The sequence below is a fragment of the Anomaloglossus baeobatrachus genome, chromosome 11 (genome assembly GCF_048569485.1).
Source record: "Anomaloglossus baeobatrachus isolate aAnoBae1 chromosome 11, aAnoBae1.hap1, whole genome shotgun sequence".
Lineage (NCBI taxonomy): Eukaryota > Metazoa > Chordata > Amphibia > Anura > Aromobatidae > Anomaloglossus > Anomaloglossus baeobatrachus.
In genome coordinates, this window is record NC_134363.1 from 38,862,183 (window position 1) to 38,879,907 (window position 17,725).

General features: G+C 44.2%; 1 protein-coding gene across 1 annotated transcript; it reads left to right on the forward strand.

Moving 5' to 3' along the window:
• Positions 1 to 3,002: 3,002 nt before the first annotated feature.
• APOC1 (apolipoprotein C1) lies at positions 3,003 to 12,539 on the forward strand. The gene is made up of 4 exons (XM_075328100.1): positions 3,003 to 3,027; positions 8,069 to 8,147; positions 9,763 to 9,916; positions 12,150 to 12,539. Exons 2-4 carry the CDS (start codon positions 8,093 to 8,095, stop codon positions 12,199 to 12,201), a joined length of 261 nt encoding a protein of 86 aa, XP_075184215.1. The 5' UTR covers positions 3,003 to 3,027; positions 8,069 to 8,092; the 3' UTR covers positions 12,202 to 12,539.
• Positions 12,540 to 17,725: the final 5,186 nt, after the last annotated feature.

Genomic DNA, 17,725 nt, shown 5'->3' on the forward strand with positions numbered 1-17,725 from the left:
CTTTACAATTCAGAGGTTCATATACAAGCAACAGTTCTAGAAACATACAATAATTAGAGCAAAAATAAAGACAACCCTGTTTGTAAGAGCCTACAATCTACAATGAGGTGGGGTGGTTGATAAGGTATAACATGATTCCAATGACAATCGAGCCATCTCAAAGAAAAGGGGATAAACAAAGGCTGCATGAACCAGTCATCAGCCAATCTTTGTGATGCTTTTGGGTGCAGGGGAGTTTGACGGAGATTTTTGTTTTGAGAAGTAGTGGATGGACTCTGAATTCAGTTCAATTAGGCAGTGTGATAGGCCGCCCTAAAAAGATGCGTTATTAGGGAACATCTGAAGCTAAGTTGTGGTTTGTCCTAGTTTCTTGGGGTAGAGCATTCCAGAGGACTGGTGCAGCTCGGGAGAAGTCTTGGAGCTGGGAGTGGGAGGTTTGGATTAGTCGAAAGTCGTTTGTGGAGCATAGAGAATGGGTAGGGTGATAGACAGAGAGGTGGGTGGAGATGTAGGGGAGTGCCGCACTGTGGAGAGCTTTGTGGTGATAGACAGAGATGAGGGTGGAGATGTAGGGGGGTGCCGCACTGTGGAGAGCTTTGTGGTGATAGAGAGGAGGGTGGAGATGTAGGGGGTGCCGCACTGTGGAGAGCTTTGTGAGTGAGAACAAGCAATTTGAATTGGATCCTGTTATATATGGGCAGCCAGTGCATTACATCCGAGTAGTGGTTAGCCAGATAGATGACCCTGGCTGCTGCATTAGGATGGTCTGTAGAGGAGAGAGTCTAGTTAAGGGGAGACCAATTAATAGAGAGTTACAGTAGTCAAAGCGGGAGTGGATCAGGGCCACAGTCAGGGTTTTTTGTAGTTTCAATGTTAAGAAAGCGGTGGATTCTAGAGATGTTCTTGAGGTGCAAGCGACAGGCGCGGGCAGCAGATTGTATATAGGAGGTGAAGTAAAGATCGGTGTCAAGTATAACCCCCAGACAGTGAACCTGCTGCCTAGGAGTTATTATCGTGGTGCCACGCACAGAGAGGGAGATATCAGATTGAGGAACATTAGAAGGCAGGGGGAGTAGAAGAAGTTCAGTTTTAGAAAGGTTAAATTTCAGATAGAGAGCAGATATGATGTTGGAAACTGCAGCCAGACAATCACAGATGTTCTGTAGTACAGCGGGGGTGAGCTCAGGGGATGAGGTGTATAGTTGTGTCACCATCATAAAGATGGTACTAGAAGCCAAATCTACTGATGGTCTGTCCAATTGGAGCAGTGTAGAGGGAGAAAAGAAGAGGGCCCATGACTGAACCTTGAGAGACCCAACAGTGAGAGGAAGAGGAGAAGATGTGGAGCCAGCAAATGATACACTGAATGAACAGCCAGACAGATAGGAATAGAACCAGGAGAGAGTGGTCTTAGAGATAGGAGGAGAACCAGGAGAGCACGGTGTCCTTTAGGTTGATACACTGGAGCATAGAGAGAAGGAGATGGTGGTCAACAGTGTCGAAGGCTGCAGAGAGGTCAAGAAGAATAAGCAGAGAGCAGTCACCATTACGTCTTGCTATCAGAAGGTCATTGGTCACTTTGACAAGTGCAGTTTCTGTTGAGTGTGAGGGGTGGAAACCGGACTGTAAAGGATCTAGAAGAGAGTGAGTGGAGAGGTAGCGGGTGAGGCGGGAATAGACCAGGCGCTCCAAGAGTTTGGAGATGAAGGGGAGATTGGAGACTGCTCTGTAGTTGCAAGTGCAGGATGGGTCAAGAGAAGGGTTTTTTGTAATAATGGAGAAATGATAGAGTGTTTGAGGGAGGAGGGGAAGATACCAGAAGAGAGAGAGAGATTAAAGATTTTAGTTAGATGAGTAGTGACGACAGGAGACTGGAGTAGGTGTGAAGGGGAGGGGTCAGTAATGGAAGTTGTAGCAGGAGAAGAAGAGAGGAGCCTGGAGATTTCTTCTTCTGTGACTGGGTCAAATGTGGAAAGTGATCCGGACGGGATGTGGGATGAGATGTGGGGAGGGATGGGAATCAGGGCACTTGGTGGCCGGGAGCCGATCTCTTGGATGTTTTCTATTTTCTGTTTTCTGAAATACGAAGCCAGATCATCAGCATGAAGGTCTGTGATAGGGAGCCGTACTTTTGGACTGAGGAGGGAGTGAATGGTGTCGAAGAGCTTTTTGGATTTTTGGAGAGTGAGGAGATCAGGGTGGTGAAGTAGGTCTGTTTGGCGTGGTAAAGGGCAGCGTTGTAGGTTCTTAACATGAATTTGTAGTGGATGAGGGTTTCCTCCATAGGCGTTCGGCACTCCTGGAGCATCGCTGGAGAAATTGAGTTTGTGAATTGAGCCAAGGCTGTTTTACTCTGTGTTTGGAGATTCTGAGGGTGAGGAGCGCTACTTGGTCTAGCGTACCTCTGAGTGTGTCATTGTAGTGGTTTACAGCCAGATCAGGACAGGACAGTGACGAGATAGGGGGCAGTGATGAGTGTAGAGATGCCAGTCACCACTGCCTCCTTATTGTCTGTGCTGTTGCATCCAATCACCTGCTTAAGGCCCCATCAATCTCAGGACAAGTTGAGATCCTAGAGTTCGAATCTTCATTGATCATTGATGTTACAGCTTATTCTGTCAGTGCTTTAAAATTTCGGAATACCACAATAATAATATCTTTACTGTGATCTTTCTCTTGGACACCACCATTTACCTGCAGTTGGTATTACGTCCATCAAGACCAACAGGTCTGACTTCTAGTAACACAGAATCAGTGCAAGATAAGGGATGCAAAGTTTTACTAAATTTACTAAAGTTTTATTTTTTTTACCAGTAGCTTTTATTATTACTACTTATTACTATTGTATTTGAGACTTTATGTCTCTTTTGAGTTGTCCGTTGTTCAATGGACAAGCTGTTCCCCTCACCCTTCATCAGAACAAGGGGTGGGAATTCCAGTAAGAAGGGCATTTCGGGGAGGGGACTGGGCACATAAGAGCTTGTCTGCCTATAATCCTTGGATCAGAAGCTTTTTGTCTGCGTGCAGGTGAGTTTGCTTTCACCACTTGTCTGTATATCTGGGGGTTGGGGTAATGGCAGGTTAGATATTGATTCCGTAGCATATGGATCAATAACATTTACAATGATAATTATTGATTAATTCTGTCCAGATTTATAAGACACATTGATTTTATATCCTAACCTTGCTTGGCTGGGTTTCCTCTGGGCTCTTCGGTTTCCTTTCTTCCTTCCAGCTATCATCCCACATGTAAGTGCATGCTCATTTCAGCTAAGTGTGCATGTTTTTTCAATGGGAAGTCACTTCTAGACATATAAGGCCACAGCTTACCTCCCAAGGGGACCAATGATCAAGTATGCTAAAATAAAACACATCCGATTCTTCTTCTCCTTGACGGACAGTCCCCATATGGTTTACCAAACCAACCCAACTCTACAGAAATTTTCATTGAAAATAAATTTGCTCCTAATGCATCTCAAATTGTAACTGGATTTGCTCATCTTAAAACTGACAGATGAGTGCACATATTTCATTTTCAGGGGATGTAATAAGGTACAAAAACTATAAAAACACCTAAAAACACAAAAATACCAAATAGACCCTATTCTGTGTGACCAGTGACTAAAATTGTAATTAGATAATTTATCCAAAATCCTCTGATTTTGGCCAATTTACATGATCTCCATATTGGCCAAGTCTTCCAAATGTGTCCCAATGGTAGATGTCAGGGACAAGCGTTGGCCATATTAGACTTTCAAGAGACATTGGTTGATCGAGTGTTGGGTTGATAGTCATCACATATGTTGTGGGTGTATTTCTCTATATATGGAGCATTTTTTTCGGGATAAAGTAACAGTTTGAGACTGGTCAAGGTGTTTGACAGACCATGTGTTTTAGAGTTGATGAAGTTGACCATAATGTTTTTTGTTGCTGGTGGTTTTCTACTGATGAAGATTATTTTCCCATAAACATTTCTTGACCCGTTATGCCTGAAGTTCCCAGAACTTCAAAAATATCTAGATCCCTTATTTTTTTATGAGCCTTTTTTTCGGGTCAACACGTGTGATGGACCATACAGTATGTTGTACAGTTGATGAAGTTGACCATAATGTCTTTTGTTGTGGGTGGTTTTCTTCCTGTGAAGATTCTTTTCCCATAAACATGTCTTGACCTATTATATCTGAGGTTCCCAGAATTTCTACATCCCTCATTTTTTTATGAGCATTTTTTTCTGGATAAAGTAACTGTTTGAGACTGGTCAACATGTTTGATGGACCATGTGTTGTAGAGTTAATTAAGTTGACCATAATGTCTTTTGTTGTGGGTGGTTTTCTACTGATGAAGATTCTTTTCCCATAAATAAGTCTTGACCATTTACCGTATGTCTGAAGTTCCCAGAACCTCAAAAATTTCTACATCCCTTATTTTTTATGAAAATTGTTTAAAAGAACTGAGAGTCCTCAGTGGTTGATACCTTTTAATTTCTACATCCCTCATTTTTTTATCAAAAGAACACTATCTTATCAAGTTGCGTAATCAAACATCATAGGTCACACATGACCGTTGGCTTCATTGATAAGACAAGCTCACAGATAATCCATGCAAACAAATATCACTTTGATCACTTGTTTTTAGAACAAGTAAAAAGAAATGTTCAATATGCAAGTTAGGTCTTCTCCACAACACACAAACAAGATGTGGAATTTGTAAGCCTCGAATACCAGACAGGATAATCTAACATGAAAGGAGGAGGCTTGACCTCTCTCAACCACCTAAGGCCCTGCAGGTGTCAGACTATGAGTAACTAGCAGGGAACATGGGTCATGTTCATTGAGTCAACACTAATAATGGCTGATGCCTTTATAAAAGTGTTTTTGATAGCTGTGTGATCCACAATATTGGGGAATTGTATGAACCCATTTGAGGCAGTTTGATGGAAGATGAGCCTTGTCTGTTGTAAAATTCAGACCTACTTGACAACTGTCCCCAAATACAAGGAAGGCTTTTATCAAAAAGGGACAACCCTCCAAGACTCCAGAAAAGTTGGCAAGTCTTCCAAGCACCCAACTAACCTTTTCCCTCAAAATTTCCTTGGAGGTGATGAGCTCCAGCATTCAAGCATACATTCAGCGGTCTTCTGAGCGCCCAACTAACCTTCTAGCTCTAAATTTCCTTGGAGGTGAGGAGCTTCAACATCCAAGCATACGTTCAGGAGGCATCATGGGATATGGATGGGCATAGCTTGAAAAAAGTAGGGAGGTCTATGAAAAAAGCGAGGTGTTCATGTGAAAACATTTCAGCAGTGTTCTTTCTTCTAGTCAAAATTTCTAAAGGTTGGTAAGGGTGATTTAAAGGGAACCTGTCATGTGGAAAAATGCTAATAAACTGCAGATATGGAGTTAATCTGTAGGTTAATATTATTCTGAACCTGCTTAGTGCCTGCACATTAAACCCCGCTGCCAGGAGGAAATTAACTTAAATCTTCCCGGCAGTGCTCTGGTTTCAGTAATCGGGGTGTTGCCGATCAAGTTCAGTCACCGCTCAGTGCATGTAGAGTGCTGGTTGTAACCATAACCCGACCCCCCCCACACTGGCTGCCAGCTTTCTCTAATGCAAATTGGCTGTAAATAATTGTGGGGGTGGGGTAATTACTGCTGCCACTCTCCATACACAGAGCAGTGACTGAATTTGTGCCAGTGCCGCCCCCGTGACTGAGACGTGGAGGATTAAAGTTAATGTCCTTTTCACAGTGAGGTTTAATGTGCAAGGGCCAGGCAGGTTCCCTGAGTAGTCAGCCCACATAGCATATTATCACACCCCTATGGACGTGATAAAATTCTATATTATGCCCAGCATCATGGCAGCGCAAAATAAAACTGCGCATGCGCACGGCTTTGTACTTCTCAGCATTGAGCGTCTCTGAATGCCAGGTGTATATGTTCTGGCTTCAGAGAGGCTCACTGTGCCCATGATCGGAAGTTGCCCGCACTTTCGGTTATGCGCACAACTCAGAGGTCAGAAGTACGTATCCCGGCTTCAAAGAGGCTCACCACCCATGATCGGAAGTCGTCCGCTCTTCCGGTCATGGGCACTACTCTTCTCTGAAGCCAACACACATACACCTGGCTTCTGAGTAGTGCGCATGAACGGAAGTGTGTATGACTTCCAATTATGGGTGGGAGCCTGTCTGAAAGCAGGACACACACCCGGATTCTTAGTAGTGCACATGACCAGAAGCACAGACGACTTCCAATCATGGGTGGTGAGCCTCTCTGAAGCCAAGACACATACACCCAGCTTCTGAGTAGTGCGCATGAACGGAAGTGTGTATGACTTCCAATCATGGGTGGGAGCCTGTCTGAAAGCAGGACACACACCCGGATTCTTAGTATTGCACATGACCAGAAGCACAGATGACTTCCAATCATGGGTGGGAGCCTGTCTGAAGGCAGGACACACACCCGGATTCTTAGTAGTGCACATGACCAGAAACACAGATGACTTCCAATCATGGGTGGTGAGCCTCTCTGAAGCCAAGACACATACACCCAGCTTCTGAGTAGTGCGCATGAACAGAAGTGCGGACGACTTCCAATCATGGGTGGGAGCCTCTCTGAAGCCAGGAAACATACACCTGGATTCTTAGTAGTGCACATGACCAGAAGCACAGACGACTTCCAATCAAGGGTGGTGAGCCTCTCTGAAGCCAAGACACATACATCCGGCTTCTGAGTAGTCCGCATGAACGGAAGTGTGTATGACTTCCAATCATGGGTGGGAGCCTGTCTGAAGGCAGGACACACACCCAGATTCTTAGTAGTGCACATGACCAGAAACACAGACGACTTCCAATCATGGGTGGTAAACCTCTTTGAAGCCAAGACACATACACCCAGCTTCTGAGTAGTGCGCATGAACAGAAGTGCGGACGACTTCCAATCATGGGTGGGAGCCTCTCTGAAGCCAGGAAACATACACCTGGATTCTTAGTAGTGCACATGACCAGAAGCACAGACGACTTCCAATCATGGGTGGTGAGCCTCTCTGAAGCCAAGACACATACACCCGGCTTCTGAGTTGTGCGCATGAACGGAAGTGCGGATGACTTCCAATCATGGGTAGGAGCCTCTCTGAAGTCGGAACACATACACCTGTTTTTTTACTAGTGCACATGACCAGAAACACAGACGATTTCCGATCATGGGTGGTGAGCCTTTCTGAAGCCAGGACATATACAACTGGCTTCTGAGTAGTGCACATGAACGGAAGCGCGGACGACTTCCAATCATTACTGGTAGCCTCTCGGAAGCCAGGTAAAATACACCCGGCTTCTGAGTAGAGCGCATGAACAGAAGTGTGGATGACTTTCTATCATGGGCAGTGAGCCTCTCTGAAGGCGGGACACATATAGCCAGCTTCTTAGTAATGCACATGACCATAAGCACAGACGACTTCCGATGATGGGTGGTGAGCCTTTCTGAAGCCAGGACACATACAACTGGCTTCTGAGTAGTGCGCATGACCGGAAGCACAGACGATTTCTGATCATGGCTTGGAGCCTTTCTGAAGCCAGGACACATAGACCCTGCTTCTGAGTAGTGTCCATGAACGGAAGTGCGTACAACTTCCAATCATGGGTGGTGAGCCTTTCTGAAGCCAGGACACATACACCTGGCTTCTGAGTAGTGTGTATGACCAGAAGTGCGGATGACTTCTGATCATGGTTGGTGAGTCTCTTTGATGCCAGGGATGCATTCACCCGGCATTCAGAGACGCTCAATACTAAGAGGTACAAAGTCATGCGCATGCGCGGACCCTTGTTTATACACTATACATTGTTCATAGACTTTTTTAATGAATGGAATGGCTTTCATGCAAGAGAATAAAAACACTATTCCCTTGACTGTCTCTTTTTTCTTTCTCAAGGGGATCTAGGGGTGCAGAACATGTAAAATGACACTGTTATGGATACATTTATTTGGAAATTCATTAGTTCTTCCATTGCTGACCATTAACGGAAGTGATCTATAACCACAGGAATTCCTCTAACGTCCTATTTCCTTTGCAGGTGTTTTCTCTATTTGTTTTGAAGATGAGGCTGCTACTCGCACTTTCTGTTGTCCTGATTGCTCTCGCTGTGTTGCCGGGTAAGATAAACAACTAATAAATCTACTAGCAATTTAGCATTTTTAATTTCCAGGGTATATTTGGTGTTAATCGAATATTTGTAGCTTTGCTCCATATAACTTGAGCACATATATTACCATTATGGAATTTGAAGCATAGATGTATGCAATCAGCCCTTAAGCTCCCCCTAGTGGTAGCTGCAGGAAGACAGAAAGTTGAAATCTGTTTTTCTGTCTTATCAGAAAATTTAAAAACATGGTTAAAGAAATTTTTAGAAAATAATAGGCACAAGATATTTGCCTTAAAAAGGACCTAATGTTGAAATAATTGAAACCTTTAAGCGAATATCATTTTTTCATCATTGTTACTTTATATATTTATAGTTAGTTTTTAGAAGTTTATGGTTCTAAGAACTGCATACCCACTACTGACAAATAATTGTAATTTTTTAAGATTACCGTATTTTTTGCTTTGCAAGACGCATTTTTTCCCCGGAAACTTGGAGTAAAATGGGAGTGTGCCTTACAAAACGGATATGGCTTACCGGGGTGGTGGTGGTGGAGCAGGGCCATAGAAGACAAGGTCACAGGATGCACTCGGGGGTGTCACGGCAGGCGGCATTGATCTGCGGGTAGTATTGATTGGCAGGCGGGCTGCGGAAGTGTCACAGGACGGGGTGTTTTGGCGGCAGGTGCCTTGAGATGACTGCCGGCTCCATTGAATCGCTCGTGGTTGACGCGATGAAGATCAAGTAAATGGCTGTGGAGATGGCGCGTGCTCAGATTGATGTGATTGACTTCAATAAAATGGCCATGGAGCCCTATCTGTGCATGCGCTGCCTCTGCTGCCGTTTTCTTGAAGTCCATCTCGTCAATCGCGGCCGATTCAATGGAGCCGGCCATCGGCTCAATGCACCTGCTGCCGAGATACCCTTTCCTGTGACGCCTCCGCAGTCCACAGCAGATAAATGGTGCCCGCTGCAACACCCCTAAGCGCATCCTGTGACCCTGCCTCCTATGACACCACCACCATCGCCCCGGTAAGCCATATCTGGGGGATTCAATGGCACCTGCCGCTACACCCCAAGCCCTCAGCTGACCCTCCTGAGCCGCAACACCCGCTCTTTTGAGCCTGCAGCATTGCCCTGCCTCCTGTCACCTTCCTGAGCAGCTCCACCACCGTTGCTCCTCCCTGGTAAGCATTAGGGTTAAGGCGCACTAGGATTGTAAGACGGACCCTCATAGCAACATTAACAATTATTTTTTCCTATTTTCCTCTTCTAAATTTGGGATGCGTCTTATAATCCGGCGCGTCTTATACAATGAAAAAAAATACGGTAAACTATAACAATATTTCTAAATTTGACCAGTGTCCCCCCCCCCCCGCGGTGTTGACCATGGACTAGTGGTCTCCAATGTGATGATTCAGCTCTAGAAATACCACGAAGCCGAAGGCTGGAAAATGTTTTTTTGTGGTTGTTGTCACATTCCTTGCTAAATTGATGAATTCCATATTGACCAATGACCACCAATATTAATCATATATCTCCAGATGCGAGAAACTCTAGAAATGTTTACTTACATAGCTAAATACATTTATGGATTCCTTCTCCTAAATTGTCTTTTCCAACAATAGAGCCCAGCTCAGCACAGACCCAGGATGCGCCCTCCGTGAAGGATCGCTTAAAATCTATCGGAGAAACCATCAAAACGGCAGCTACAAATTTTGGGGAAAAGACTAAGACTGCATTTGAAGATCTGCACAATAGTGAATTTGCCACAAGCACCAGGTATTTACACAATTTATTATGTAATGTTTACTCATGGCACCAATATACTAGATCTTAACTGGGGCCATCTAGTAGATGGTAAGAAAGTGCTACCGTAAAAGGGAGAGCTTGGCCCGCCTACTATAAATCATCCAGAGTACAGGTGTTCTGAAGCAAAAAGTGAAATTATCCCCCTACCACATGTCAAATTGAAGTTATATAATCAGTCTTTGCATATTCCCTATCTTTTAGCTATAATATGATGCCTCCTTTTTGAATGTTTGCCACCTTATTGTCACATCCCCACCGGAGTCCGCTCCTGCGACTTCTACTTCGGTCACCAGATGCCACCGTATTCCCGCCATAGACTGTTCTAGTGATAGGAGTCGGTGCCAGTGGTTCTGGTGGCTGCAGGCTCTACTCATCCAGTAGGCTGGGTTTCCCTGGGACCTGCCGTACCACTGGCTGACTGTAGGTGGCGTGTGTCTTCCAGCTGAAGTTACTACCATTCAACTACAGTCAATGGGAAGACACCACACCCTTCTAATTCCACCTCTTGCCTGCTGGTCACTGCCAAACATAGTTTTGTATTCCTGCTAGTATCTGGTTCCTGTTCTGTTCTATTGACTTCTGCCTGATTTCCTGACTACTCTCCTGTTTGCCATTTTTGTACCTCGCTGCCATCTCCAGTTTTGACCTCTGCCTGATTTCCTGACTACTCTCCTGCTTGCCAGTTTTGTACTTCGCTGCCATCTCCGGTTTTGACCTCCGCCTGATTTCCTGACTACTCTCCTGCTTGCCAGTTTTGTACTTCGCTGCCATCTCCGGTTTTGACCTCTGCCTGATTTCCTGACTACTCTCCTGCTTGCCAGTTTTGTACCTCACTGTCATCTCCGGTTTTGACCTCTGCCTGATTTCCTGACTACTCTCCTGCTTGCCAGTTTTGTACCTCACTGTCATCTCCGGTTTTAACCTCTGCCTGATTTCCTGACTACCCTCCTGCTTGCCATTTTTGTACCTCGCTGCCATCTCCAGCTTTGACCTCTGCCTAATTTTCTGACTACTCTCCTGCCTGCTATTTTTGTACCTCGCTGCCATCTCCGGTTTTGACCTCTGCCTGATTTCCTGACTATGCTCCTGTCTATCGATTTTGTCCCTTTTTGTGCCTCCTGATTTGGACCCTGCCTGAAAACCACTCTTTTCTGGATTGTAGCCTTCCATAGGCAGCGATCTCCTGGACCTTGTTTAATTCCAAATCCCGGTACAGGGGCTAAAGGGTTTCAGGTTTCTTGAGATCCTGCCGTCTTGGTGGCTAGCCCTAGTCTGTCCGTGACAGTCATCCTTAAGGCTGCTTTACACCAGACAATCTATCGTGCGATAGATCGTCGGGGTCACGGATTTTGTGACGCACATCCGGCATCGCTGGCGATGCCGGCCTGTGTGACACCTCCTAGCGACGCAGTATCGCTCACAAATCGTGAGTCGGGTACTGCTCGCTAGGTTCCATAATATCGTTTAATTTAGTTGACCATCGTTTCCGTGGTAGCACACGCCACTCCGTGTGACACCACGGGAACGATGAGCAGCTCACTTGCCTCCCGCGGCCGCCGCCGGCTCTATGTGGAAGGAAGGAGGTGGGCGGGATGTTTACGTCCCGCTCATCTCCGCCCCTCCGCTTCTATTGGCCGGCGGCCGTGTGACGTAGCTGTGACGCCGAACGTCCCTCCCACTCCAGGAAGTGGACGTTCGCCGCCCACAGCGAGGTCGCACGAGAGGTAAGTATGTGTGACGGGGGTTACTAACTTTGTGCGACACGGGCAGCGATTTGCCCGTGACGCAAAAAGGACGGGGGTGGGTACGATCGATTGTGAAATCGCACAATCGGTCGTACTGTGTAAAGCAGGCTTTAGTCTGTCCTCAAGGCCAGATATTACACTTAGGCATGGATTCTAATCTGCATGTGACGGCACACGGGGGAAGCACCCGCGTTTGTGTGCATCCCATGATGTGTGCATTCCATGTCAAATTTAAGTTATATAATCAGTCATTGCATATTCCCTATCTTTTATCTATAAAATGATGCCCCTTTTGAGTGTTTGCCACCATAGGCACGGATCCTAATTTGCATGTGACGGCGCACGGGGGAAGGACCCGCGTATGTGTGCATCCCATGATCTTACACAAGTAGGTTATCTCCTTGGGGAAAGTTACCACATTGCAGGAATTTAATGCATATTTTTTATTTTCTTTCCAGGAACTTTTTCTCCGAAAAATTTCAGAATATCAAAAACAAGTTTTCTAAATAATTCCAGAAGAAGAATTTGGAAAAATCTCTACACAAAGAGAACCTAATTCCTGGCTTTAAAAAAAAAATGTAAAAATCCTCTGTGATTATAGCACAATCCGTATACCTATCATGACAATGTAATAAAATATGTGCCCCCCCTTTCTGCCTTAAATTTTGAAATGTAATGCGAAAGTTTACATTCTCAATACTAGACTTTTAATTTCTATGGGATTTATGGAACCATTATGGAACCACTCAAGTCCCAATGATAAACCATGAAGGCCACTAACAAGGGATAATGGGGTTGAAATGAACAAAAGTGACATAATAAAAACACCCAAGTATTTACACATCACGTATAGGACTGGTCTCTTTATATTGGGCATAATCCCACAGTCCCAGAGGCCTTTTACTTCATCAAAGTTCGTCCCTTATCATGGGTTGCCTTTAAAGGGAATCTATTAGGAGGAATTTCCACCTAAAACTAAAGGTACAACTATATAGTTGCTGTTAACTTGAGTAGATTAATACATTTGGTATAAAAATGTGCCCTGCCATTGATAAGAAATTGTCATATGTGTCCCGTCTGCAGGTTACATCTTGTGTTGGAGTGAGTTTACTTTCAGTTGGTGCTGAAAGGGGTAAAGACTCTTGCTCTTCTGGCTGAAATTACTCATAGCCTTAAATTCGTTATCATGCCCTTCCACTATATTTACCCGCTCCTGGCTTTACTCCATGCCAGTGATAGAATTTCCATACTAAAGGAGCTAGTCTTTGGAGAAGCTGGGGTGTCATTTTAGTTGCAGCTGAGAAATTTCTTGCTGGAGAAACTCAAGATTGCTGTTATTTTGTGTCTTTCCCCATCCATTTAAGAAAAACCAATTAGAAGTGCACAGCCATAGTTTATACGGTAAATTTATCAGGAATAGGGGGGTGCACCTGTCAAGCAAAACCAACTATATCAATCACAAGAAAAGCGCTTGACCAAAAGGCACTCACTCCAGAATTAGAATAATATAATACAATTTTTATTTGTGTATCAAAAAGTTTAAAAACACACATACAAAATACAACACAGTGCAGACATGTTAAAAAAACACCAAAGACAATAGTAATGAGACCCAATCCAGAATAAATCCTCTCAAAGATAATAAATATTGTACCAGAATCACCATAGATAGTTCAAAATGTATAACAATATAGATAATGAATCAGAAATATAACCATCTTATAAATAGGTATACATTGAGACAGACATTCTATCTTTCAAGCAGCATGGTGACCAAATAGTCAGAACAGCAACTGCAATGCCTCATAGGCAGAAAATCCCTATCATGGTGATTCCCTATCTGAAAATAAAGGTGGAGAACCTGGCCCAACGCGTGTCGCTATGTTAGCTTCATCAGGGGCAATGGGTGTCACAGTGGGATTTCCCCATCCATTTGTCTTACTTTCCTTGTGTTATCTTATTGTAGTAGAGAGACTAGTGTCTCTCTGCCCTACTCACTAATAAGGGTAGGTTCAGGGTCAGTAAGGGCCTAGGCACGTGATGGCGCATGGTGAAGGACCTGTTTAGGGACATTATGGAGTGCAGGGATCAGTCTCAAGTGAGTGTGAGGCAGTGACCCTTCTCCCTATCGCTAGGGACTTACTTAATCATCTCCCCTGCTTTCCTCTTTGTGTTGGGCTGCACACCGGACATTGCCTCATCCTGGTATGACAGAATTCTGCCATTAAGTGCATTGGGGAATGTCAAAGAACTTCCAACTCTCCAGCCCTTACTCCTTATTCCTTGCCAGCCCTTGCTTCCTTTGCTTGATGGACAGGTCAGTCCAGTCTCTGTCATCTGCCATTTTTCGAGATATCATGTATTGACACTGTCAACGCTAACACGAGATCTCGTGGAGGTGAGGCAGATGACAGAGGTTACAAATACACAGGCCAGGTGGAACTAAGGAGTGAAGAAAGGAGAGCGGGAAGTGCTTTGACTCCTCTGTGTAATCAATCTTACATTTTCATAGATGGCATCATGTTATGGAAATCACCAATAATGGAATTTCTCTACCAAATCTAGTTGGCACTTACTTAAAAGTGAGTATAGTTCTTGACTTCCAGTAAAGTCATCAATTATTGATATAAACAAAAAGACTGACGGCACCCCCCAAAACTGCAGTGTGCACAGGTGCATAACTGAACATGACATAAAATGACAAAAAAAAGACAGCTGCACTCTGAAATCCCAAAACATGAAAACCATGAATGTAAGAATATAGATATGCATTACTGCTAAAGGAAATCTAAGAAAAAAATTGAGATATTTAGCATACAAAAATGGCCATTTCTATATCTGCCCAGTAGCCACGTCAAGGCATATCTCGTATACTGGGAATCCGCACTGAACTGAAACACTCTCTGGGTTACAAACCTATGTGTGGGCAAGTAGGAACCTGCTACTAGAGAATAAAATCACCTGTGGCTAATGGGGGAGGGATGCACAGTCAGAAGGCATGTCCCCCATTAATATTGATAAAAAGACTGATGGCATTCTCAAAACTGCAATGTGAATAGGTGCATAAATGAACATGACATAAAATGACAAAAAAAGGAAACAGCTGCACTCTGAAATGCTAAAGCATGAAAACTATGAATGTAAGATCAGGTACCCAGTATATGAGACATGCCTTGACGTGGCCACTGGGCAGATATAAAAATGGCCATTTTTGTATGCTAAATATCTCATTTTTTTTCTTAGATTTCCTTTAGCAGTAATGCATATCTATATTCTTACATTCATGGTTTTCATGCTTTAGCATTTCAGAGTGCAGCTGTCTCCTTTTTTTTTATCAGTTATTGATTTGTCATCTATAAAGGCTGAAACATGGTGTACTAAATAAATGTGTATCTGGTGACTCTTAACACAGAACCATATATTGCATCAGTTCCATGATCTGGCAACTTATAGAAAGATACAGCATAAATCACTCTCAACAGTATTGCAAAATATATATTTTTGTAAAACTAGCCATTTCGGGACATATCATATGAAAAGAAAGGTAAGGAAGGACATCTCTGTACATAGAGTACTGCACACAGACAATTAATGGAGTAAGATCCCTTAGAACTTGCAACCTGGACTAATAATAATGGGCTGAGCTTTGAAGATTGGAGGACACTATGCGGTCAGAAATAGAGTGGTGATAGGGGGAACAGAAGCAGTCACAATCTGGAGCTGAGGATACAAGACTTATAACGTGCCACCGCCTTGATAGACATTGTAGAGACCCGGGGGTCAGTGGGTGCTCTCGTCTGCTGAACCGGCCACCTTTAGAAAGACAGCATGGCCCAGGGCTCATCCCAACTGAACGCACGACCTCCTTAACCGTGGGCGGAACACTACTCAGACAACACAGGGTGAGGGAATCACAATATTAAGACTTTATTGGATCCCCAAACAATTAACGGCACATAGCACATAACCAGCAAAACACACAAATGTAACAGGCAACAGAGTATCCCCCTTCTGCTGGCTCACCAGGGATTAGAATGTCCGTGCCTCAGAACTTCCAGGGCTACTTACTCCAATCCAGCAGCACCCCGCTTTCGGTGGGCACCCACTGCGAATGGAATAACACCAGATTTAGGAAGCTGGGTGAGGTCTGCAAAGTTTGTAGCCAGGTGACCAAATTATCCCAACCAGGGTTTCTTCCTTAAGTAGTCTCTGGTATGATGATATAATCCTGGCAGCTGAAGCCGAAATCCCTAGACTGTGGATATGGTCTCCAATCGGAATTGAAGTCCCTAGATTGAAGCCATGTAGCCAAGTGATCCTCTAGTCGGAGCCAAAGTCCCTAGACCGAGTCCACAAGGCATCCTGGTTCTGAGCTCCTAAGAGCTTAGACTGGATCATGCAACATCCATCAACAGCTGGTGACTTAAAGAAGTCCCTTTTTATAGCCATAGCCTTCCCTTCGGATATACGGTGCCCTTATCGGATTGGTTGTACAAGATTGCTTCTCTTATTGGATGAATTTCAAGCTATAGTCAAATATCCAGAGACAAGGGTGAGACAGGTAAATTACATCACATCTAGCAATTCACTTAGTAATACAATGGGAATTTCGCATAATTGAGTTATCTGGGTGTTTGGTCTTCAGTGGCCAAAACAATTACATGAGTCAACAAAAACTTCAATACTAAACTCCCAAGAAAATGCCCCCTTAGAAAAGAGGCAGTTCGCCGGTCACAGCGACGTCGCTAGGCAGGTAAGTAGTGTGACGGTTCCGGGCGATGTTGTGCGCCACGGGCAGCAATTTGCCCGTGTAGCACAACCGATGGGGGTGGGAACGCACGCTAGCGATATCGGTAACGATATCGCAGAATGTAAAGCGGCCTTTAGATGGCCTCAGAACCCTGGATCACACCAGAATAAATAAACACCTGTTGGGGTTGACAAATATCACGGGGCTGTCTCCTCTCTAATTTTAACTTGTTCCCCAGGAACCGTCCCCAGCGGGAACTAAAACATAACTTAATAATAAAGGTTTCAACATACCTCCGATATGATGCAGCCACCATTAACCAAGGTCATTCATAACCTCATCACCTCCAAAATGACCATATAGGAAACTTTGTGCCCAAGAGACCTGCCAAGCTATAACCACTTTATCCGCTCCTGCCCTTAAATATGAGTTCCAAAGATCCAAATCCACTTCATTCAAATGTACACCATCAATCCTGAGGAAGCCCGGGTCCGGAGCGTCCAACTTTCTATGCCGCACTATCACACCATTCCTACTAACAAAGCTAGACACCATTCTATCGACTCATCCCCTGGCTTTATTAATTTTGTCTAGCGATTGAGTATTATACGAACTAAAACGGGCTACAAACTCTGACTTTACTACAATAACATTCGGAAACAAAGCTTAAAGATGGAGCAAATCAAACTTTATGTCCCTAGCTGACCGCACACCAAGATCATTTCCTCCAACATCTAAAATCAGGACAACTAGAGGGTGATTGAGTTTGGAATAATAATGTAATTGAGATAGAACCCACCATAATAAACCCCTAAATGCAGATCCATGACACACTCATCCCTGTCAAAGCCTAGCAATCTACCCTCCGGTCGGGAATACGCCCTCAGTGCAGCCTAATACATGAACGAGTGACCCACAATCCAGTCCAAACATATCTCCGGAGCTGTAAGAAGAAATACACCAGCTTTCTCCTGTGCTGAACTATAAAATATTTTTTACACCCCTTCAAAGCCAAGAAATTCTTAGAGGTAACATCCTAAACCAAAAAGAAAGGCCAACTATCTTTTTTGACAGACCTTGATGCCCATCTCGAAAAACAATTTCCTATAAGATATAAAAGAATTGGCAACTGGTACCCTCTTACATTATTGTTATTTAAGTCTCCACAATAAACAACCATTCTTTCCATACTGAAACGTACGCTGTCCTAGCGGGTGGTCCTACTGATCGCAACATCAAATCCTGGAGACCAGACTCCATAGATGATACAGGCAAGGGGTGGCG